Source organism: Papaver somniferum, chromosome 2 (assembly GCF_003573695.1).
Source record: "Papaver somniferum cultivar HN1 chromosome 2, ASM357369v1, whole genome shotgun sequence".
Lineage (NCBI taxonomy): Eukaryota > Viridiplantae > Streptophyta > Magnoliopsida > Ranunculales > Papaveraceae > Papaver > Papaver somniferum.
Window position 1 is genome coordinate 87,678,848 of NC_039359.1, and position 24,964 is coordinate 87,703,811.

General features: G+C 35.3%; 3 protein-coding genes across 3 annotated transcripts; 2 read left to right on the forward strand and 1 right to left on the reverse strand.

Moving 5' to 3' along the window:
* Positions 1–5,647: 5,647 nt before the first annotated feature.
* On the reverse strand, positions 5,648–6,559 carry LOC113351568 (protein MAIN-LIKE 1-like). Its single transcript, XM_026595526.1, has 2 exons — positions 6,182–6,559; positions 5,648–6,091 (listed from the first exon to the last, which is right to left on the reverse strand). Exons 1-2 carry the CDS (start codon positions 6,557–6,559, stop codon positions 5,648–5,650), a joined length of 822 nt encoding a protein of 273 aa, XP_026451311.1.
* Positions 6,560–8,034: 1,475 nt separating this feature from the next.
* Positions 8,035–12,737, forward strand: LOC113348310 (aldehyde dehydrogenase family 2 member C4-like). The gene is made up of 9 exons (XM_026592024.1): positions 8,035–8,401; positions 10,444–10,586; positions 10,677–11,060; positions 11,140–11,229; positions 11,307–11,480; positions 11,565–11,702; positions 11,835–11,972; positions 12,090–12,151; positions 12,287–12,737. The coding sequence occupies exons 1-9, from the start codon at positions 8,302–8,304 to the stop codon at positions 12,558–12,560; spliced, it is 1,503 nt and encodes a 500-aa protein (XP_026447809.1). The 5' UTR covers positions 8,035–8,301; the 3' UTR covers positions 12,561–12,737.
* An 8,377-nt stretch (positions 12,738–21,114) lies between these two features.
* On the forward strand, positions 21,115–24,961 carry LOC113348311 (aldehyde dehydrogenase family 2 member C4-like). Its single transcript, XM_026592026.1, has 9 exons — positions 21,115–21,379; positions 22,546–22,688; positions 22,817–23,200; positions 23,305–23,394; positions 23,473–23,646; positions 23,732–23,869; positions 23,978–24,115; positions 24,292–24,353; positions 24,512–24,961. Exons 1-9 carry the CDS (start codon positions 21,286–21,288, stop codon positions 24,783–24,785), a joined length of 1,497 nt encoding a protein of 498 aa, XP_026447811.1. The 5' UTR covers positions 21,115–21,285; the 3' UTR covers positions 24,786–24,961.
* Positions 24,962–24,964: the final 3 nt, after the last annotated feature.

Genomic DNA, 24,964 nt, shown 5'->3' on the forward strand with positions numbered 1-24,964 from the left:
AATCCCAATTTATGCTATAAAAAACTTTTTCTAAATCCACCTTCACCACCAATCCTGCAATGCCTTTTCTCTCCCTTGAATCAATGCGCTCAAAAACAACAAGAATAATATATGTATTTGCCTATCATCTACAAAAACAACCTGAATTCAGAGATAATCGAAAGCAAAACCACTGTAAGTCTTTCGGCCAAGATTTTTTGAACCATGTAAACCACGTTTTTATTTTTATTTTTTATTTTTGATAATAAGAGAAGATGCATGTAAATCACTTTCAAAGAACACATACTCAGTTTTATATATTCGTTCTCACTATTTAACTAGAAAAATCAAATAAAGGAAAAACGTGAACCACAAGTAGGAGATTATTAGATACGACATCTAACTAGTTTCGCACCTAAAATCTTTTATGGTGTGGTACCTCATTTTTGCCATGTGCATACACACGAACATGGGAGCACTAAGTTTTGAGACTTGTCTATATTGAAGATTTTATCTCTTGCAAAACTCTTCAATTTATTTTACGGAAAATGGGTCATTTGTCCAAATACTTTTAAAACATGGTTCAAATGGACGAATAAGGATGAAATTGGATTCATCCTGACTTAAACTTAAAAAATAGTAAGAATGAAACTGGATGCATCCTGATGTAAATTAAAAATAAGAAAAAATATTTGAAAATGGGTAGGATGAAACTGTTTACATCCTGACTATTTTTACATTTTTGTTCATTTAAACAGTATCAAAATCTAAATATTATTTTCATCCAGGAATTGTTGATTTTGGTCTTTTTAACCAATTTTATGTTTATTTTATCTTCGAGAGATATCCCATGAGAGGCACGTTTTTTATATTCGTTACATTCCTTGACTGAATCACACTCATTGTAATCAAAGTTTCACGAATTACTTTTTGTAATGCTTAATATTTGGTCAAAGGAAATAATGGGTAGTTGCTAGCTGGTGGGCAATTAGTGTAATCAATAATTATCAAGTTCGATTGACTTTTTGTGTTTATTCATAAAACAATTAGGAGTCGCTCACCAGGAAATGGATGGATCGGTCGAGTTAAGAACCAATTTCCGACGTCTCAGGATGTTAACTTAGCTATAACAAAATTGAAGACAAAAAATGCTTTAGAGAGGCAGAGAGCAACAATCAAGAGGCAACTGCTCTCATAATCTATGCCATTAGTGGCTGGAGTCAAAGATGCATGCACTTTCTGGTACAGTCCAAGTAGCCCACATCATTTTTGGCTTCTCTTAAATAAAATCCACGCTTTTATTAACCATAACCCATTTAACTTTGGTCAATATATTTTTACTAATATTTGAAGTTTGGTCTTTTTTAATATTATTCATAGCCCACAAATTAGGCTAGCAAATCAGAGAATAAGTGAGAGAGTGAGTTAGTGAATCATTAATAAACTTCTACCAGAAAAAAAAAACGTTTTAGGTTTTTCTTCTTCTTTTCTGTTTTTTCTTCTTCTTTCATATTAGAGTTCATATACATGAGAAAAAAAAATTAACCTTAGAACCCTAGTTATTATTGTATACAAAGGTCATAAAATTATTATTTAATATTTGTTATCAAAATGGAAGAAAATTCATCAAGTTCTCTAACACCATCTGAAACCCTAGAAAAATCAATTGAAAACTTACTGGAAGATTATGTTGGTACCAACAATTCTACTGATACCTTGATTTCTTATAACGAGGTAATACTACAAATATTTTATCTTATTATTTAATTACATGTTGTATTTGTAATTATTGATTGTACTATTTTATTATGATTATATCTTGATTTACGTAATTAAATCATGCATATACTATACAGAATGAAAATGATGTACCAAATCATGAACAACAACTAATAAGATCGGAGCCAACATCAATTCAACCTCTTGACACGGGTTTTTTCTATTTAACAAATGCTTTTACAACCAATCAGGTATGGAATTTTGCATATTCATTTATGTTAAAAATGTAGTTATTTGATAGTTAGTATAATTAATTTTAAATATTTATTGGCCAATTATTGTAGTTATTTGAAAGTCGTCAAAACATGATTAATTGGTGTCAATCAGTCGGAAAGAAGAATCATACAGTTGTGATTATTAGAAAATCACAGCAAAAACCGAACGGTAAAGGGTCTTTCGTCATTTTCGCATGCGAAAGGTTCGCGTTGCATGTGGAGAAAATACAAAACAATTCCAAAGTGATCGATCAACACAAGAAAATAAAAAGAAGATCCGCGAGATCAAAAAAATGTGATGTCCTTTTGAATTGAGAGGTACTTGTGTGGGTGGAGTTAAATGGATTGTGCGTGTGAAAAATGGAACACATAATCATCTGGTATATGACAACCTTACTGGTCATCCTTACCCAGGGAGGTTGACACCAAAAGAGACGGATCTTTGTATTGCATTGTCACTAAGTGGAAGTACCCCCTCTCAAATATTAACTCACTTGAAGAAACTAAATTCTGATAATTGTTCGACAGCGATGACTATCTACAATTGTATGGTGCAATTCCGACTTAAACAATTAGCCGGAAGAACAAGAATTCAAAAGATTTTGAATGAACTAGAGAAGAATCGCGACTTGCATGTCCCACAAATGGGTGGAGAGGAAATTTATAAAAGAGTAACTAAAGCTCTTAGATACACTTACAGTATTGCGACAAAGGATTACTGGATGGCCTTGCCAGAGATGGGATATATTTTTGCTTCAGCATTCAACTGTATCTTTACAGTTATTATTGACAAAGGGAACAACTGCTTCTTACCTTTGAATACTGGCCCCCATAGAGATGTCAAGAATGTATTTATCTTCAATATAGATAATCGAAATTTTGTGAAGGCAATCCTCAAACCAGCAGCTCCCATTCCACCGGTGTATCCCAGATGGGAAACGTATGAAAAGAAGCGGCACTTATGTGGACTCCTTATTATGAAAGAATGCACCAAGGATGGAATGAACTTGTCCCATTTTCTGAAGTCCAAGATGGTCCCATTGAAACCATAGACCTTAGCTTAGATTTCTGCCTTTCGGATCAGAGTTCTATTATGATTCAAGTATTAAACTTTTTTGTTGAGTTACTTTCAAAGTTTTAGTTTTGTTTTGGATATTATAAGGTTATTTAAGTTTGATCTTTTTTTTACCACGTGTTTTAATCTCGTTTTATTTAAGTTTAATCTTGTTTTAATCCTTCTCTATGTTTACAGATATTTTTTCAGGGTAAATTTTTTTCCACGGAGGCTCTAATGGTCGAGAATTCCATGAATTCTCGTATACCATACCTATTGTTACTTATTTTGTTCAGGGTAACTATTTTTCACGGACCTTCTGGTGGTCGAGAATTCATTCAATTCACGACCACCTGACCCAACGAGGTTTTTTTTTCACCTGACTTTGTTAAGAACTCACGGACCCTCTGGTGGTCGAGAATTCAATGAATTCACGACCACCTGATCCAACGAGGTTTTTTTTCCACCTGACTTTGTTAAGAACTCACGGACCCTCTGGTAGTCGAGAATTCATTGAATTCACGACCACCAGAGCCAACATAATTTTTATTTTCCCCTGACTTTGAGATATCCTGGTTATCGAGAATTCCTTCAATTCACGCCCACCAGAGCCTCCATAAAGGTTTTTATGGAAATTACATGTCTATGAAAATTCTCAACTGCTCTGGTGGTTGCGGATTCTGTGTTTTCACACATGCCAGAGCCTCCGTGATTTTTTTTTTCCTGACTCTATAAATGATCTTCGCTCATATTGATAGATCATTGATCTCTTCTAAGACAACTACAACATGAGAGTACTGTGGTGTGTATTTAACTAGCTTTGTAACCTTTGTAGGTGACATGTAGTCCTCTATAGAAAATCACAATGGTTCTGGTGGTTGTGATTTCAATGTGTTCACGGCTACCAGAGCCTCCGTGAAATAAAATTTCACTGACAACTACCAGAGCAACACTTCCAAGACATAGAATGTCAGTAGAACATTAAAGACTAATATTACAAGTGAAAAAACAGCTTAACATTAGATATAGATTCAAAATAAATGTGTACTGTGTTTGAATTCAATCCCAAAGGCAAAAAATAAAAAAAAAAACTAAACTAGTTACTTCTTGTGTTTTTTCTTATTTTTTTCTCCATTCGTCAACAAATTAATGACAGGGATATCATCTTCTGAAGCAGAAAAAAGATGTGAGCTTTGAGGGTTATCGTAATTTTTGAGCATCGAGATTAAACAAACTTTTTTCGAAGGGATTATCGGCTCATCTTCAGCTCCAGAGCACTCTGCAAAATTCAAAATAATTCTCATGTTCCGTTTCCGCACATAAAGAAAACCAAAATAAGTAGGGGAAGCTTACCTAATAATCAAGGAAATAAATAAGAAATATAAGTAAAACATTTCAATATAACTTACTATATGTGCAGCTGGGATTGTTCTCCTTGGATAAAATCTTTGGCAGGAATCCTAGAAAAAAGGTTAGCAACTCGGGTGTGAGACACTTTCGAAAACCAATCCATGTACCCATCCTTGCTATCCCATGGGTTTTCACCCTGGATTTTAAAATATGATCGGGTATCAAACTCTTTTCCCATACACCCCAATTATGCTCGTTCAAGTATGGATAATAAGACCGGAAGCTTTTAGGTTTCGAAACAGTTTGATTCCTATCAAGGAAAACGCCTCTAGGAATATCTTGGATGGCACCAAATTTCCTCAGTACTCTATTTGGATTATGCCACTCAACAATCCCAAAACATCGAATCGCTCCTATGTAATGACCAACTTGATAAACCGAACCATATCGAATTATGTTATAGGGATCCCATGTTACTTTATCTTTCGAAAGTCATCAAGTGCTTCACGCAAGTCAGCCAATTCAATTTCAAGGTTTCTTTTGTTGAGTTGTTAGTTCTACCACGTATAGAGACGCTCGAGGATGACATTCTTCATATCCACTATTTTGGTATGCCTCTGAAGAATCGGGAAGTGATCATACACCCATACCTAGTGTAATTAAAATACATTAAATAGTTTCAACAGTAACAATATATTGCAGAAAAAGAAATAAACCAAAAAATAGTTAGCTGAAGCACAGTCATACAACCAGCCATGGAATAAATCTCACTTCTTGAACCTTGACCCAATTGATTATACAACCAAGCCAAGCAAGTTGTGGCCCAGGAGTAAGTATTAACTTTGTCTAAATCTTCTAAACATTTGAAGAAATAAGCATAAACACTTCCACCTGATTTATCACCGCATATGATTGAGCCGATTACATAAAAGAGGTATGCTCTAACACATTGCTCCTTTCTGTTTTTTGAATCCTTCTCTGGTGGAGTATTTATTATCCTCTAATTTATTTCAATTATTTCACAAGATATATTGTAATAAATTAAGTTATTTTTATTAATTAGGAATATTCTAGAAATATAATTAATAATGTAAGGATTTTATTAGTTTAGAAATATCTTTTATTTTAGGTAATAGTTTTGGAAATAATTAATTGTTCGGTAGAGTTATCTATATAAGGAGCTCTATGTTTTAGTATTAGAAAGTTTTTGATGAATTGAAATTATCTCTTAAAATTAGACATGTTTCTCATTCTTAAAATTATCTCTTAGTCAATTAAGCTTCGATTTATTTTCTTGTTGCTTCGGGGTTCCACATAATGCCCCTTCTTTCTTAATTTCTGCCTCAGTTTTTCCAAGAGTTCTTTTAATCAAATCAAACATAAATTGCGAAGTCATAGTCTTACCCGAGTATACTGTATAAACTTCTTCTCCTTTAGAAGGTAACCCGGTGATGCGCTCAACATCCTCAATTGTTGGAGTCATTTCACCAAAAGGTAGATGATACGTATTGGTCTCTGGATACCAACGCTCACGAAATACATTGATAAGAGCGCGATCAATCTTATGATGGCCATACTTGATTAACGGATAGAAACCACTGTTTTGCACATACTCTTGAACTTTTGCATATTCTTTATCAATTGGCCACATTATTTTTACCATGTCTTGGTGTTGATGGATATTCAGCAACGACCTTGGGTTTTTCCTTGGATTCTACCAAACGAAAGAACAAATTATACACAAAAGAGTAACTAACATTTACAACAAAAATATTAAAATAAAAAATGAAAAAAATTAACATACCGAGTTTTCCCATACTACTCGTGCAATGTGGTCGCCAATGTGGTCTCCATAATAGCATAGAAGATGTGGATCAATCGGTTGTCCGGGGCTGTCACTTGCTTCAACCACCATTTTTTCTTTATACTCTATATTACTGTCCTTGTTATTATGCTCTTCATCATCATTATCATCGTTCTCGTTGTCATGCTCGTAGCTAGTTATCTCTGCATCATCCTTATCATTATTCTCGTCATCAACCTCATCACCTTTTGTTTCATGACTATACTTAGTCTCATCATGTTCATCCCTATCACTTTCTTCCACTGTATCTTCATCTATCTCATCCGCAACTTCTTTACTTGGTGGTCGATCACCCCTTCGGACAGAATATGAGCCCATTCTTGTCGTTCTTTTCGTAAACCTAAAACAATAAGAAGGAAAATTAAATTATATTTAATGCCACATATCTACTTAATATCAACAAATTCTATTGTCACATATCTACATAAAAAGGGAACTTATTGCAGAACAACTTTTGAAACGATTTAATCATTTGAAGGGCTATCACTACTGCCGTAATATAAAAACTTTCAGCTTACACAGGGAACGTCAACACTGACCATTTGCACAGATAAAAATCACCTTACATCTGACTGGTACACAATCCAATTGGCAAGTAATTGTATTTGATGGCAAAAACAAATAAAGATAGAATGCAAAAAGGTTTAACAAACTTCACGACAAAAATAGAGCCAGTAAAACTAAATTAAATAAATTATACAATTTTATCTGATTTAGATAATTTATCAAACACCTGGAATGCAATCCTAACACTAACAAGCCAAAACTAAAAAACTTTGATAAAACCTTCAAATTACAAATTCATTGTGTACCAATTGTTCTACAACTAATCAATATAATCTCAACCCAACAAAAATTCTTACCTAAACATCAAAACACCATAAACAAGGACTCTTCTCATTTGGGTTTCAATTTAAATTCTTAAACATTTTGTACAACTAACCTTGAACTATCTTGTAACGTTGATTTGATTCTTTATGCATTAGTTCGTCTCATGATGATTTGACCGATTTTTTAACAAATTTTGATTATTTTTTTTAGGGTTTATGGTTAGATGTCGTGATCGGCCTGTTTAATGGAACATGATTTGTGAATACCGTGTCTAGAATTTAGTTTTAGTAACCGAATCAATTCAGCTGGATCGGTTCTATGATAACTCAACTCAACTCAACTCACATCTAACTAGCTATCAATTTTTGCTAACACGGTTGGGCTATGATACGGGCTATGATTAATAAATTGAAAAATATTATGGACTATGGTTAATAAAAGCGTTGGACTATATTTAAGAGAACCCTCGTTTTTAAGCAAAAGAAATTAAAAAAAATGTGTCGAAGAACCAAAAGTTAGCAACACACCAAATCACGACTGCTAGTAGTGACATATTTTTCCATCACAGTGCAGAAAAAATTGGTGACTTTAACGCATTATTAATGGCTTTAGCTGAAAAGAGAAGAGTACTACTGCTGATAAGTCAGCTTGGGAAACTGCTGATCACTGGTCAACTTTAAGTTGATAGTGATGTAAAAGGTGGCTCGGCTCAACTCAAGCATTTGGTCTATCTATAGTCTACATTGCTGTTCCCGCTAGAGAAGTTGGATTCTTTTTTATTTCTTTTCTTCTTTGGGGTGGAAATTAGAGAAGTTAAGACTTTCAGACAATCTTATGAGGAGCCTTGTAAAATTAACAAATCACTCCCCATCAACACGGCATGATAAAAAAAATAAAAAAATCTCATGATAATAATAATGTACATAACACAACAAACACTATTATTAAGAAGGCCATAGGTTGGATAATTGAAATAGAATATAAACATCCACCTGCTCCACAGAGTCCACCCTGACCCACCCACTCTTTGGAAGGAGGAGCTACCCAGAAGAGAAACAACAAGAAGCAGAGATTCACGAGTCTCTCTTCGTAGACTCTCCAATCTCTAACACTAGATTCAAATACTGTCTAAGTTAATTGTTAGATAGACATAAATCTTTTCTTACTCCTTATAAAAATTTGCTATATATATAGTGAACTCAATTACTCAGAGAGAAACATCGAGAGAGATGGCGACGATGACAAACGGTGAAGCAGGCAGCATGAAAATCCCAAAAATCAAGTTCACTAAACTTTTCATTAACGGAGAGTTCGTTGACTCTCTTTCAGGTATCATTCGATTCTCATCTACTCATTTTGGTTTCTTTATGCTTCTCTCGTACACTCTGTTTTTCGTCTTGTTTGCTAATTGAATCGGTAATCCTTCATTTATCTGCTTCATTTTTCAATTTCTGAGAGATTTTCATCAAAAATCCAGGAAACAGATTCGATACTGCTGATAATTAACATGTCACTGAATCATTTGCATACACTTCAGGCACATTATAGTATTCAACTCCGATTTTTGTTACAGGGGAGAGTTAAAATGAGATCTAGAGAGAATAAAAGTCGCAATTCATTCATTAATACAAATATTTATTTGAGTCGTCGTAAATTTTTTACATTCATAGTCAAAATAACTTTGGCGGTTTCATATTTCACCGGCACCGCTGCCGTCGCCGTGACCCAGATGGAATCATCTGTTGTTTATCAAATCAAATACTTTATTTCTTTGCCAATTTGACCAGGGAAAACACTCCACGTATATGATACAGCAGGAGTTTCGTCCTTTGTTTTCGGAATGTGGATAACCTTTAGAGAGAGTGTAGGAAGCCGACTCCTCACTCACCTACCTAGTCCTACCAAAAAATATTTATGTCCCCTGTAAATTATCACGTGTTAGTTACCTTACCCAGTGATGATCACATTGATTGACACGGAACGGTTGAAAACTTGAAATGATATCAACAGGTATCAAATTAAGTGGGGGTGTATCAAAATTATAATAAGACAAAACAAATTTTCATATTAATCTTGGTATACCCTACTAAACATAACACTCCATCCTCGGCCTTGAATGATATGAGTACTTTCTTTCACATATTAATCTTTAGAACATCCACAGTGGGCGACTAAACCCAAATATTTGGTTTATTAACGAGACGTAGTGGGACGGACTATCGATTAAATCCTGACCATCGATTAAATCCCAGACTATATTTGGTCTGGGACCAAGACTAAACCCAAATTTAATCGCGCGGGACCTGAAGGCTACGCCCCACACCAGGCGTACATTTAGTTTACGCCCCACACCAGGCGTGTTTTTAATCTCAGCGCGATTCATTTTTTTTTCAATTTTGTATGGGGCGGGGCTTTACACCTCCGCCCCATAAGATGACTTTGAAATATTAGTGGGACGGGCGGAGATTTAATCCTCCGCCCCAATTTTTTTTTTTTTTTTTTTTTAATAAAACAACGGGCGGACGTATAGTCACACGCCCCACATCAGGCGAATGCACAGTGTTACGCTCGATCAAATTTAGTCTTCCACCCGTAACGTCACACACCAGACTAAACTCAAATTTGGTCGTTTTTTTTGGTCTTTGATCTTTGGTTATACTCGCACCACTGCAGTTGCTCTTAGGGAGAGTATAAAACTTGTAATTTTGACTATGGCTGAGTCAGAGGGTCGGTCCTATTTTATGTCAAAAAGTAACGATCTTATTATTATTGTTTTCTGGTAGAAGATTGCCTTACCTAAAAGTGATACTAGTACTAATTTGTGCAACGTCATTGCTGATTTTATTTGGTCTGAATTTTGACTACATGATGTCAAGAATAATAATTAATTAATTAATGGCACCCTTAATTATTATTTTTTTTATCATAATTATTAACTTTGTAAAAAAGTAAGTGATCGAATATTTTTGAGAAAGAAATTGTTTATATCCTGGTTATTTTTACATTTTTGTCCATTTAAACTGTATCAAATTTTACATGTTTTTTTCACCCATAAATTATCGTTATTGAATTTTGTGAATATTTTTGAGGAGACATGGCCTTATACCGGAATTTTTTAAATTCTTGTGATCAAGATTAGGGAGCTGTCAATGTTACTTAGAGTAATGTGTAATTCTAGGAAAATTAATGTTACTTAGACTTTTGTGGATAACCTAAGTACACAATTAATGGTCTGTCCCGCAATGTTGCAGTATGATTTGATGGCCAACTGTATCTGTTTTAATGGCTAAACACATAATTTGATTAAAGTGAATATGAACTCGAACCTAACTAATTAATATTTCAATCTAATTTTTCTCTTCTCATACTAGGCAAGACATTTGAAACGATTGACCCGAGAACAGGAGAAGTGATAACGACAGTTGCAGAAGGCCAAAAAGAGGATGTTGATTTGGCCGTCAAAGCAGCTAGAGAAGCATTTGATCATGGAAAATGGCCTCGCATGTCTGGCTTTGTAAGCTCTCTCTCCACAACTTATGTGCAACACTATTTAATTCAAAGTATCTAATTCTTGTTTTCCAAATTCCCTTGAATGATGATTTAGGAAAGGGGAAGGATACTGATGAAATTCGCGGATTTGATAGATGAAAACATAGAAGAAATAGCTATTCTTGATACGCTAAATGCTGGAAAGTTACTTCATCTGGGGAAAATACTAGACATCCCACAGGCTGCCAATACTCTTAGGTACTATGCCGGTGCTGCGGATAAAATCCACGGAAAGACTTTAAAGTTGTCTCAACAGATGCAAGGCTACACATTGCTTGAGCCAATTGGTGTTGTTGGACATATCATTCCATGGAACTTCCCGTCTTCCATGTTTGCTATGAAAGTTGGACCAGCATTAGCTGCTGGATGCACCATGATACTGAAACCTGCTGAACAAACACCTCTTTCAGCACTGTACTACGCTCATCTCGCCAAATTGGTAAGCTTTCGTCCCTCTGCACTATGTTTACTATATGTCTACCGCAGTTTAATATGTGTGTTGTGCTGCCTTTTATCAGGCTGGTATCCCAGATGGAGTGCTAAATGTTGTGAACGGATTTGGAAGCACAGCTGGTGCGGCCATTAGCTCTCATATGGACATTGATAAGGTGAGGTCTCCCTCTATCTCTATCTCTATGTTCACGGCGAACTTGAATTTTGAATTAGTATGTCTTGGTGGTTTCAGGTAAGTTTTACAGGGTCGACAGAAGTTGGTCGAATAGTAATGCAGGCGGCAGCTACAAGCAACTTGAAAGTTGTATCCCTTGAATTGGGTGGAAAGTCGCCTATTATAATCTTTGATGATGCTGATTTTGAAAAGGCTGTTGATCTCGCACTCATGGGTATTCTATTTAACAAGGTATAAACTTTTTCTCCAGTTTAGGATTCACTTTACTAAATGCAGTTCAAAGAATATAACTTTGGTAATGCAATGTCTCTGCAGGGAGAAATATGTGTTGCCGGGTCTCGTGTTTATGTTCAAGAAGGAATTTATGATGCATTTGTTAAGAGGGCAGCTGAAAAGGCGAAAACTTGGGTCGTTGGTGACCCTTTTGATCCTAGTTCTCAACAAGGACCTCAGGTAAAATACTTTTCACTTTGGGACTGTATAGGTAACTTTTTTGTACATAGGACAACAGAAATACTTACTGAGGTATGAATGTCATACTTGCGTGTATATATATCTAATTTGTTGTTTGGCTGATGCGCGCAGGTAGACAAGAAACAGTTTAACAAAATCCTTTCGTACATTGAGCAAGGCAAGAAAGAAGGAGCTACATTGGTAACTGGTGGTAAAGCAGTTGGTGAGAAGGGATACTACATTGAACCCACAATATTCACCGATGTTAATGTAAAATCTAACTATTTTTTTGTCTCCGTAAATTTGTGCATTATTTTTAGCTGTAACCATGCATTACATTGCAAGAGTTTTTGCTAAATCGTGCCAACTTTCTTTTCTGTTTGCCAGGAGGACAATCTAATAGTGAAGGATGAAATATTTGGACCTGTCATGTCTCTCATGAAGTTCAAGTAAGTGTACACAACCTTCTGGCCGTTCAAAGTTATGTTCCAGTTACAGCTTGCTGCTGCTAAATTTACTATGAAATACAAATATCAGACTGTATTTTAAACACTTATTTGTCTACAACATTTTTGCAATTACAGGACGGTGGAGGAAGCAATAGAGAGAGCTAATAAAACAAGATACGGATTAGCAGCTGGAATTGTAACCAATAACCTCAACATCGCAAACACAGTTTCAAGATCGATACGTGCAGGTGTGATTTGGGTTAACTGTTACTTTGCGTTCGATCGCGACTGTCCTTACGGTGGATATAAAATGAGTGGTTTTGGAAGGGATTTGGGAATGGAAGCTCTTGAGAAGTACCTTCAAACAAAAGCAGTTGTAACACCAATCCATAATTCTCCCTGGCTCTAAGCCACAATTATGGGCACAACTTTGCACAATAAATGAGTTTGACGAATAATATGTAATGCTTGTGTTATCTGTTTGAATCCAGTTTGTATGCTTGTCTGGTTAATTTTACATAATGATGTTTGCTTTTTATCCTTGCAATGCATATGCATTCAATAATGGAAATTTCCAAGTTGGGAAGCAATGGTTTTCAGTGTTTAGCACTACCCCTATTTTGTGCATGCTCTCCGACGAGTGTTCACTTCAGATCAGTTGGCAAGTTTCTTCATTCTTCTGGGCCGAAGACTCGTTATAAACTAGGCCCAACCTTATATGGCAACACGTCTGATATCTGAAGAACTCTATGGTCTCAAGTGCTTTAAGGATCGAACCATAATATTGGGCATACCAAAAACTTTATAGGCATACAAAGTCATTTTCCTAACCAGGGTGTATTGATAAGGGGTGTCTAATGGGTATGCAATGACCTATACACCCTTAAACACTTCGAAAATATTGATTTATAGGCTTTAGGTTCGGCTGACTCGTGTTGATGAGTTATCAGCCGAACTTCCCGCTGTAGACTGAATTCTTTCGATCTTGTTTTGATCATAACTTCTTCGTTCAATGTCGGAATGACCTCATTCTTTTTGCGTTATCTTCGTATTTTCATTCTCTTGAAGATGAAGATAAAATCTACTTGATTTTAATGGGTTAAAATCTACTTGATTTTAATGGGTTAAAATTTACGATTTTCATTATATAAGCTGAACCATTAACATTTTTTATTCCTGAACTCTCAGGAATAGGTTCGGCTTACATCTATGAGCTGAACCAACCCATTGATGAACAGTTCGGCTTACATCTATGAGCCGAACCTCACATAATTTTTCTTCCAGATCACACAGGACTAGGTTCGGCTCATTATGATATTTTTAAACAAGCCGAACAGTTGGTTCGGCTCATAACAATAACACTTTCAGCTTGCCGAACTGTTCATTAGTTGTCAATATCCAGGTTTCAGATCAAGGTTCGGCGCATAATTTAGGTGAGTTGTGAGCCGAACCTAGGTTCGGCGCATAATTTAGTTGCGTTGTGAGCCGAACCTAAGTTCGGCGCATAATGTTGTTGTTTTTTAAGCCGAACGGTTCTTCAAATTTTCAGCCTGAAAGTGTATATGAACAGTTCGGCTGATACGATTTTCATTATATAAGCCGAACCATTAACATTTTTTATTCCAGAACTCTCAGGAATAGGTTCGGCTTTCTAGGAAAATTTTATACAAGCCGAACTAGTGTCTAGCAAATGTTCGGCGCATACCTAAACAGTTTCAGTTAGCCGAACTGTTCATAAAGGGATCGGTTCGGCTCATAAATGTAAGTCGAACCTTTTCATCCTCCAATGGTTTGGGAATCATTGGTGTATTTGATGTGCATTTTCCTAGGTTTTTTTAGATGATATATGACCCTCCTCATCCTCCATTGAATCAAGAATTAGAATTTTCTCACTTTCTCTTTCTCTCCTTCTTAACCAAACCAAAATTTTGATTTTTTTTCCTCAAATTTTTCATCTAAACAACTCTTATAATTCTGAAAATTATTTTAATCACTAAACAAAATATTTAATCAATAATCAAGATTATTAACACTAATACGTAAAGGGCAGATTTGCCATTAAAAAAAATTGGGTTAAGGGGTTATCTGATTTTGCTATTTCACAACCTTTTTTGTCTTCATTCAGTATGCCTTGGAAGATTTTGGTATGCCCAATATTATGGTTCTAAGGATCGGGGGAAACTTGATGGGTTTCTTTTCTTCTCTTTTAATTAGTTTGGAACTTTTTATGAATTATTTGTTTTTTCCTAACTTACTATGCGGAACAAATTTAATCTATCTCCTTTCAATACGTGTTTGCTGTCTGTGCTCTCTTTAATGGCGTTTGCCTTTTTTTCATGTTGTGACCATTGCGTTTGCATAATTTTATGAAGGCTTGTGTTGGAATCAATGGTAACTGGAAGAGAAGAAACAAAAAACCATGGAAACTCAGTGAATCGGTGCATATCCTCGTTCTGCCAATTACTCCATTCAAAAAGATTCAAATTTAGAAGAAACAGTCTCGGCTGGGAAATCAGTATCCTAATTTTTCTCAATTTGTTAATTGCCAATCGTAGCAGCACCGGTTGAGACTTGTAAAACGACGTCCAAGTTAATGTCTAATAAATATATAGAAAGAGTAATATAGTTGGTCTAGTGCTTATACATTTGTCTCTAACGTATCCTCAAAATCTGGTCATGCCAAATGCCCCATATTTTGTTTGAAAATCTATAAATGATGCTGAAAATTCCAGATATTTCTAAAAATCTCATGTAAATAATTTTCTATATTTGATTTAACCGCTTTAAGCTTATATAGTAATTATTAACATAAATTGTGCCAGCTAGATTTGTTTCATTGTGTTATACTTTAATTTATTTTTATTTTTTTTGTAGGAGATCCCCAAAGATTGGTAGTCTATGATAGTAATAGGTGTTGTATACAGATCATGTCAGATGAGCAGTGACGTAATTTTTTCCGCCAAGGAAATCTCCCTCGATTGCTAGTACTATTGTTCGTCAGCCATATGTTCTGATGTTCTATTTTGCTAGTAACTCAAGTCATGTCCACCACCTGATTGCGTCGAGGCCTCAAACACACTCTTTCATTCGTTTCTCGTATCATCAAGGTGATGCACGAAATAAGGTTTTCCTTTTGATTAATTATTAAATAAGGTTTTATGTTTAGGTAATTCTTATTTACTTAAGCTTAATCAATTTATTTGGCATCTCTTTTGTATGAATTTTTCATGCTATAAAGGAATATTTAAAGAGTTATTCAGATTGAGATTTTGTTTTTATCTTTGTAAAACTATGCAATTTTCCATTCTTCTAAAAAATCATAGTAGAAAAACGGAACACCTCATTCCTTGTAATTCAATCAGTAAAATTTCATTTCCCCATTTCTTTTTATCTTTCTATAACCATTTCCATAACAATCATAAATCCAAATAAAAAAGACTCAATTTGATCCTAACTTTTCTGAATGCATTTTGATATCTAAAGTAGAATTGAGAATTCATTCAAAAATATTTCAACTGAAAGCTGAGAGTGTGTTATTAATCGATGATGTTATCTTATTGTTATGTTTCTCTATAACGTTTCTTGATAATTTTGACTGGAGCAGATAAGTTTTTGTAAAACGTAAGAAATCCTATGATCTTTATTTATATTTGATGGGTAATAAACTAAAGTATGTTACAATATTATTATTTTTTTAAGTATTATTTTTTTTAATTTTCAGTGATGTGGTTGCTAAAGTGTACCTAGATTTCTTGTACAACCAATCAATTTTAATGTATTAGATGTTTGAGAATTTTAATGTATTAGATGTTTGAAAATGTGTACTTATTCCTGAGAAATTTTAGTCTATCGAGGAATTTTGCATATCTAAGTTTCACTATCTTAAAGTTCCCGCTCTACCAATAAAATCATCACTAAGCAAATGGATTATTTCTTAAAGTTGCATATCTAACTTCCAACCTCCATTGTTCTTGCTGCACCGGCTTTAGCCAAACAGTTTGCACCAGCTTAATGTCTTCTTAATTATCCTCTTATTGACATCCAAGTCTATTGTTATCTTTTCCTCATTACGATTTATATTGGTTATACACGATTTACATGGGTTTCATGTTTTTTTTACACAATTCTCCAATAATTACAGAGAATGACTTAGTTTTAATTTTATATTGTGGATCTAGCTAGAATTTTGGGATTCTGAAGATTTTTTGGGTGTTTTTTTGTGAATGGAGAATGCAATATAAAAATCAAATGCCTGTGTAGTTGTAGTTGGTGATCGTGGAACTGGTAAATCGCAATTGTTTATTCAACCCCACATTTATTATGGTTCAATACTTATAAGAACTCCATTATTATAAATATTTTATTAGCATTTAGTTTCTCATCATCAATAATAGGCTTAATTATTTTATTTTTTATTTTTTTGTGATTCTAATTATGATGGAACTAATAATAGGATTATACGTAAAATTCTTCTCTGTTCGGAGGCTGGAGAGTTTAGGGTTTGAGTTTCTGCAATATTGATCAATCTAATGCGTAGATCAGCATAATATATGACCACTGAAGATCTCTCGGATAGAATCATGCCGGGCCTATAGTGATTAATAATGGGGTCATCTCTTGTTTTTTACTGAGATTTGAAACCTCTTGTTGTAGTACTCATATCTATACGACGCATTAGAAGATCCATCGACGCCAGAAGGGAAAAGAAAGATTTCTAAAGTATCAAAGACAACAAAGGTATTTTTTTTATTTTGAAGAATTAGAGATGTAATTGTAGTTATTACTGATATTATAATGTATTTGTCATGGTACCTTTTAGTGATTCATATTATAATGATGATGTTGATGATAATGAAGGTGTTGAATCTGTTAATAATGATGATATCGATGCTGAATTTTTTACTGATGACGAATATTATGATGTTTACCGTCCACGATATCATTACTGCTTCTGTGGTGAGGAGTGTGAATCAGACGACTCTACTAAAGACTATGAGCATGTAAACCCATTGTCGTCGGTTCATCTGAAAAATCGGTACGAGCTACTGTTTGACGATGATGAGGATGAAAATAATATGTCTACGTTATATAATGCTATTTGTAATGAGAATAACTACGAGGATTATGAGGTGTTTTAGAATATGAACAACAAGAAATGTGTTAAGAAAACATGTAAGAGTAAGGTGATTGAGAGTGATCCTAAGAAAAGTAGGTTGTCTCTGTACAAAAAAAAGAAGAAGTGGATAAATTCTTGGTGTAACAATGGTAACAATGACAAGAAGATGTTCTCGGTACATGTAGATGGTTTTTTTCAGAAGAACAAAAAAGCAGGATATGGAGTTATTGTACGATATCATTCTGGTTTTCTGCTAGTTGCTTCTGTTGAGGTTGAAGAAAAATCAGTTTCAACACTGTATCATGAGTTGCAAGAAGTTAATAGAGATTTAGAACTTGTTAGAGCATTGCTTGGCTTAACTTGTTAGGAAAGACTCCCAGAATTAGGAGATCCTTGAAAAAGGAAAATAGCTCAAACTTGCTTTGAATTCAAGCCACCTTTGCGTAGCTTTCAAGCTACATTGTTCACTATAAATAGAGAGATCGTACATATTACACTTTTTATCCCTTGGAAAATTGGTGTAAGATTCATAAGGTTGTTTTCCACGTCTTTTGTTCTTCGTGAACAAGAGTGAGATAACAAGAGTGGAAAATTGGTGTAAGCTTCATAAAGTGATAGTACCTCTTTTCCAAATACGGAGATAGTAAGATGGTAACTTACAATATACCAAAAGAAATTCTAAGGAAGATAAATAAATAAATACTTGAAAATCAAAAAATCAAACACGGTAATTATTACAGTAATTGAATCATCTAATCAAATAGAGACTAGAATAATACCAGGGATGAAATTCTTGCAAATAGATTTGCAACCCAATTCATTTCTTATTAGTATGTTTTTTTTATAGTAAGCCTTTATTTTCCATTACTAATATCAGGAACATCAATTGAAGGTTACATAGAGATCAAGTACATTAATTAATAGAAAAAAAACAAAACAACATACCTGAATTAGTAAATATTCGAATAATCTGACAAGGAAAAGAGGAGAAAAATCAAAAGAACTATCGATTGCATTGGAGAAAGGATGATCTTCAAGGGATAACCCTTACCATTAAATAGGTTTTTTTCTTCATTAAGACTTGCTCCATTGAAAAGAGCAGTATGCTCAATATCTTGGCCGACGATTTGAAGTATCTGATGACTGAAAATCACCATTAAAGTGAAGGCGAGAGAATCACCATTAACGGTAAAGGATACAAGCACTTAAAGTGTGACCTAGCTAATCATTCATAATTGGTTGGGACGCCGTTTAAATTAGACCGATCTCAAACCAAAAAGACGAAAAAAAGTGTTTCCATTCATTTCTCGTGTCGTAAGGTGTTGACTTAATCCCACAACAAACACAACCCTCGTGTTTAGTTGCCAAAATTGAGTCTGGAACCCTGAACAAAATGAAAACCTAAAAAGATAAAAATACAACCACTAAATAAATAAAGCATAGCTTATTACTAAAACTTAAAACGAATTAAAATTTTCTTGCCGAGGTCTAGTCCCAAATGGACTAGATCTGAGTAAGAATATGAACCAGACTAGGTTATTATTTTCACTTTTGAGAGAAGAGAGAAGAAAATGGAGAAAGAGGCTTTGGAACCCTATTCTAATTTCTATATTTATATTTCTTAATATTTGTTTACCGTAAATATTTATCCACGTTCGGATTTTTAATCTTTATTTCATCCTAATCATTTAATTTTTTTATTCTTTCATGTCTAACTAGTTTATTTTTCTCCCCCGTTTTCATCACAAAAATGTTAAATGGGGAATATGATATTCGTGTTCATCCCAGTTGTGGTCATGGCGTTTACTACTATTGGTGTGTTGCTTGTTGAAGCTCGAGATTTCTTGTGTTTGCTTTCGTGGAATATTAAGCTTGATTATAAGCTTTTAGGACATGTTGTCTCAATACCGTTTCATGAGCTCAATTGTGAAAACCAGAATTCAAACTTTTAGAATAATTCAAATTTCAAAAAGCCGTTACGCGTGAAGAGTCAATTACCTTTTTTTTTTCCTTTCCTAGTTAACAAATTTAAAACTCATTCTTTCAAACAGAATTTCTTGCAGAAAATTTATTAAAAATCCTAGATTATATGTATGATTTTTATCCACCTCAACAACATAACAATAGCAGATTTGAGTATCTAATATTAAATGCTCAACCACCAATATATTTTAGGATTGTAGCAGCCATTCTATGGCTCTATTAGGAACCCTCAAAACCTTAGACTAAATTTCACAATGGCCTCCCAAAATGATGTTTCAAAAGTTATTAAAACGAATGAGGTCTCTCATATCACAAACAGACTAAACAATATGAATCTGAATTATGGTGAGAAATCATTAGAAATGATGGTTCACTCAAATGGATAATTTGCTGAAGAAAATGATAATTCTAGTTTAATGCTCTAAAAAAAAGATACTTCCCAAACTCTTATCTTCTCCATATAATTCATAAATCAAATGCTACAAGGGCTTGGAAGAGCCTTAGCGAGGAAGTGGATTTCATCAAAAAAAACTCATCCGAGAAAATGAAAAACATTTTAAGGTTTGGGAGGACAAATAGTAATAATAAAATAATACATTTAGTATATTCCATAAATCTCCCTCCATCAAACTCCTACGAGTATCCAGAATCGTGAAAGTATAAATGCTAAAGCTATATTTAGCTTTTAGCTTTATCTTTCACCAATTTTCAATACAAAAATGATAGATGCACCGAAGTTTTACACTTCAATATATATCGAGCTCTAATAGCAGTGGCCCTCTGCTAAACTCCAGTGGTGGCGAGGCCACCATCTCCATTTCAGCTTCGGGACAAAACGAAGTGCAAATTTGGGTCAATTTAGAACCGCCCTTTTCGTATATTGGTGAATGAAATAGCCAAATCCACACGGTAATTATACTAGTGTTCCATTTCAAATGTTAATTTGAAATCCATTTAGGCTTATTAAATGGGTTTGTTTGAGTTCACACGTTTGCCTAGGTTGGACGTTAATTATACTTGTTTCTGAAATTTTTGGGAAGAAGATTATAATTAGGAGTGCACATATCCTACTCATACCCGCCAAATCTATCCTACCCTACCCGCCAGTTTTTTAACCATATCCTATCCTATCCACTATTTGGCGGGTAGGGTGGCGGTAAAGATTTTCTTAACCACCAGTAAACCGGTAGGGTGGCGGGTATAGACCATATCCTACCCACCCTACCTAGGGGTGCATATACCCTATCCATACCTGTCAACCCTACCCGCCAGTTTTTTAACCGTATCCTACCCTATCCATTATTTGGCGGGTAGGGCTGCGGATAAAGATTTTCTTAACCGCCAGTAAACGGGTAGGGTGGCGGGTATATGCCATATCCTACCCACCCTATCCGTTGTGAAGCCCTAATTATAATTAGTCTGAGCTCGAATGCATTTTAAAACTGCACGTGATTTCAGACGAATGTATAATCCCATTCCCCGCCCCGCCATATTTGGTGAAAGCCAAATTTGATCGCCAGATTGACTGCCCCCTTTTCAGCTGTATCTTCACTTTTACGTTTTTTACATCCTCACACTCCGCTTCAAATTTTACCCAAGTTGCGGATGCACCAAGTCCTAGTGTCCAGCAGCAGTCTAATGAGGTAATCATGATGTCATAAAAAGAAAAAAAAAAGCGTTAGTGATAAATTTGCATTCATCTTTCTAGAAGAACAAAAGATAATACTGAAAATTCCCAGTGTGGGTCCGATGTAGCAATATCTCTTGGAACCAAAGACAATTGTTCCGGGTTAGAATTCTTGTTCCGTAGGGCAGCAGTACTTTTATGGTCTCGTTCGTCATTATCAGCGTCAGTATAAATAGGTTTTCGAACCGACACCATATTCAAACAAGTGATCATCATCATCCGATATTCAGATAACACCAAATTCCCCCACAAAATCCAGAATACGATTCCACTGCTTATTGTCTATATACGGAGGAGGATAAGAGAGCACTAGAAATCAATTCCTCAAGTGAAATCAAAACAGAAGAAATGGAGGCTAAGCCGACTGATATCACCAACGAAATCCCAGAAATCAAATTCACCAAGCTTTTCATCAATGGAGAGTTCGTTGATTCTGTTTCAGGTAAACCCTATTGCTTTTGCAACTTTTTGTTCATGCTTTTAAGGACACTTTTAACTCGATATCTACTAGTCCACGAGCGGTAATAAGTATAGCCGCTGCAAGAAACTCCCAAACGGGAGATTCTAAATCGGAATCGAACCATAGTTTTAACACCCCCGGCCACTCGTCTGTCTTCTATAGTATGTTTTGTGATGTTCGAGCTGAAACAAGTCGGAGACATGTCACAATCTGTTCTGAAATTTTAATCTGTCAATAATAATCTTGTGATTCGTGAAAAAGTGGAACAAAAAATTACTTTATAAAAAAGTCCGACTGTCTAGGGCGTATCTAGCGTGTTCGACCCTTCATTTTTCTAGAGATTTGCATTCACTCCTTACGATTATTTTTTGCCGGTGTCAACCCAAGGGCGTTTTACGGCATGCACCAATATGCCCGTGCAAAATGTCACGGTTCACAAGTTATTGGCAAATTCATCTATAGATCAAACCTCCTCGGCGAAAGTCTGAGTACTTTGATGATGGAGTTTGTTCGCATAAAAAATGGCTAACTTTAAGCCATGATCGAAAGAATGAAAAAAAGCAGTTGTTTGTTACTTTTCATTTCTTTTTTGCTGCTTAAAGTCAGCATATGGCAAAAATGAGGTCCCCAAGGGAGAAGAAGACTTATGGACGACGTGTGTGCAAGTAAGTCTGCGGCCACTTTGTTACAACAAACTTTTTAAGTAGGCCATTAGCGGAACTGATTCTGGTATGTGGTTATTTTTGAACAGTAAACCGTGTCCACAAAAAATATGAATAACCAGTAGCCGTAATTACTGACTGGAATTCTGGGCATGTAATATTAATGTGTCAAAGTCAGTACGTTCTATAAAGGGTTAGGATCTTGTACTGTCGCACTTCTAATGGTGAATGGTCACAAGACTCACAACGTAAGTGTTGTGCTGGCCGGATAAACATTATGTACCTGAAAGAAGCTGCAGGTGACCGTAAACACAACAAAGTCAAAGCCTTGTTTAATCTTGTGTTGTGTGCTTGTCAGTACGCGTTGACATGCGTTAATTGTCAAATCAACAGCTCGTGTCTTGGTCCAGTGGTTCAAATTCAAATTAGTTCTGTGTGTACGTGAAAGTAAATCATGCATTTGTTTTGGTATTTCCTTGTTAACAGGAAAAACTTTTGAAACGATTGATCCAAGAACCGGAGAAGTAATAACTAGAGTTGCAGAAGGAGATAAGGAAGATGTTGATTTGGCTGTCAAAGCAGCTAGAGAAGCTTTCGACCATGGGAAATGGCCTCGGATGTCTGGCTATGTAAGCAATATATCTCTTTCGCTTTTCTTTATTAACTCGTAGGTTCATTTGCGTTTGAGGAGCTAGAGTGGCATATAAACTCCAGCAGTGCACATGCTTGACATAGTCGTTTGTCCTAACTTGTTCAGGAGAGAGGAAGGATAATGATGAAATTTGCGGATTTGATAGAAGAAAATGTTGAGGAAATAGCGATTCTCGATACTATAAATGCTGGAAAGATATTAGCTCATGGTAAGATGTTAGATATCCCATTTGCTGCAAAGAACCTACGTTATTATGCTGGTGCTGCAGATAAAATCCATGGGAAAACATTAAAGTTATCACAAGAGATGCAAGGGTACACATTGCTTGAGCCTATTGGAGTTGTAGGCCACATCATTCCATGGAACTTCCCCTCGGCTATGTTTTTCCATAAGTGCGCACCTGCACTAGCCGCTGGGTGCACTATGATAGTCAAACCTGCCGAACAGACACCTCTTTCAGCTCTTTATTATGCTCATCTCTCTAAGCTGGTAACCCATCTAAACCCGTTCCTTTTCTTTTTTAACTTAAAGTATATCTTGTTAAACCGGATAATTATTTCAATAGACATTGATAAAGTAAGTCTCTTTATCAGGCAGGTATCCCTGACGGAGTTCTCAATGTTGTTAATGGATTTGGTCCCACGACTGGTGCTGCAATTTGCTCTCATATGGACATTGACAAAGTAAGCCTCTTTCTGTCTCATTCTCGTATGATTTTCCATTTGTAAAATTGTTTGATGTTTTTTGTGGTTCCTGAACAGGTGAGTTTTACGGGTTCCACAGAAGTTGGTCGGGTAGTAATGCAGGCAGCAGCAACAAGCAATTTGAAAGTTGTGTCACTTGAACTTGGTGGAAAATCACCTCTTATAATTTTCGATGATGCGGATTTGGAGAAGGCTGTTGATCTAGCACTCCTTGGAGTTCTATACAATAAGGCAAGATTAAATAACAAACTTGTATTTACTCGTCACGCTTTTCCTTCTTCAAGAATATAACTTAGTCGATGCGATGGAACTGCAGGGAGAAATCTGTGTTGCAGGATCTCGTGTTTATGTTCAAGAAGGAATTTATGATGCATTTGTTAAGAAAGCAGCAGAAAAAGCGAAGGCTTGGGTTGTTGGTGATCCATTTCATCCAAACACTCAGCAAGGTCCCCAGGTAAGTTACAATTTTGTGTTCATATATGCTTAGTTATTGAGAGTGAAGAGACACCTTATTAACTACGCCACCAGATGTGACATGTATATACTTTTTTGTTTGGTGCAGGTAGACAAGAAGCAGTTCAATAAAATACTTTCGTATATAGATCAAGGCATCAGAGAAGGAGCCACTTTATTGACCGGTGGTAAACAAGTTGGTGAGAAGGGGTTCTACATTGAACCCACAATCTTCACAGATGTTAAGGTAAAATAATTGGCACTCTTCCTCATGCGCCAGTTTCTGGATATCTGGCAGCTAATTAGGTGTCTTCAAACAAACAAATTAAATAACTGCGTATCGATTCAACTGCAATTGGTTTCCTTTTGAATTATGTCTTCAGAAAATATTTTAAAGGGTTTCATTTTCGTGATTTATTGCAGGAGGATATGCAAATAGTGAAGGATGAAATATTTGGACCTGTAATGGCCCTCATGAAGTTCAAGTAAGTTTGCTTAACAAAAATATCAAGCATTCAAACTGCACAGTTTACATGCATAAAAATACCGCCGTCAGTAAAATCATATTCGTATCGAAAACTCTTTACGAAGTACCTGTCAGTGTTATACTCATTTCTATGAAAATTTGAATTTGGAATTGTAGGACGGTTGAAGAAGCAATCCAGAAAGCTAATAACACACGATACGGATTAGCAGCAGGAATTATAACTAATAACTTAAATTTGGCGAACACAGTCTCGAGATCAATACGTGCAGGTGTTATCTGGATTAATTGCTATTTCGCTTTTGATTTCGACTGTGCTTTTGGTGGATACAAAATGAGTGGTTTTGGAAAGGATTTGGGTATGGAAGCTCTCGAGAAGTATCTTCAAACCAAATCGGTTGTCACTCCAATCTACAATTCTCCCTGGCTTTAGATGTGTGTTTTACCTAAACTAGTATTCCAAGAAAACTGCACTCTCGCCGAAAGAATAAATGTTACTCTTTATGTTTGTTGTTTCTGTATTTCATTTCGTTCATGTTCTCCAATGTATCATAACTATAATGTTTATAGACATTTGCTTGGGATGCAACTAGTCAATTCCTTGGTCCATAT

Excerpts from the sequence above, each read along its gene's own strand:
- LOC113348310 (XM_026592024.1), top strand. The coding sequence starts at position 8,302 with ATGGCGACGATGACAAACGGTGAAGCAGGCAGCATGAAAATCCCAAAA. Across the intron at positions 10,587-10,676 it reads GGCCTCGCATGTCTGGCTTT|GAAAGGGGAAGGATACTGAT; the intron begins GTAAGCTCTCTC and ends ATGATGATTTAG. Across the intron at positions 11,703-11,834 it reads GTTCTCAACAAGGACCTCAG|GTAGACAAGAAACAGTTTAA; the intron begins GTAAAATACTTT and ends TGATGCGCGCAG.
- LOC113348311 (XM_026592026.1), top strand. The coding sequence starts at position 21,286 with ATGGAGGCTAAGCCGACTGATATCACCAACGAAATCCCAGAAATCAAA. Across the intron at positions 22,689-22,816 it reads GGCCTCGGATGTCTGGCTAT|GAGAGAGGAAGGATAATGAT; the intron begins GTAAGCAATATA and ends TAACTTGTTCAG. Across the intron at positions 23,201-23,304 it reads ATGCTCATCTCTCTAAGCTG|GCAGGTATCCCTGACGGAGT; the intron begins GTAACCCATCTA and ends TCTCTTTATCAG.
- LOC113351568 (XM_026595526.1), bottom strand. The coding sequence starts at position 6,559 with ATGGGCTCATATTCTGTCCGAAGGGGTGATCGACCACCAAGTAAAGAA. Across the intron at positions 6,092-6,181 it reads GAGTAGTATGGGAAAACTCG|AATCCAAGGAAAAACCCAAG; the intron begins GTATGTTAATTT and ends TTCGTTTGGTAG.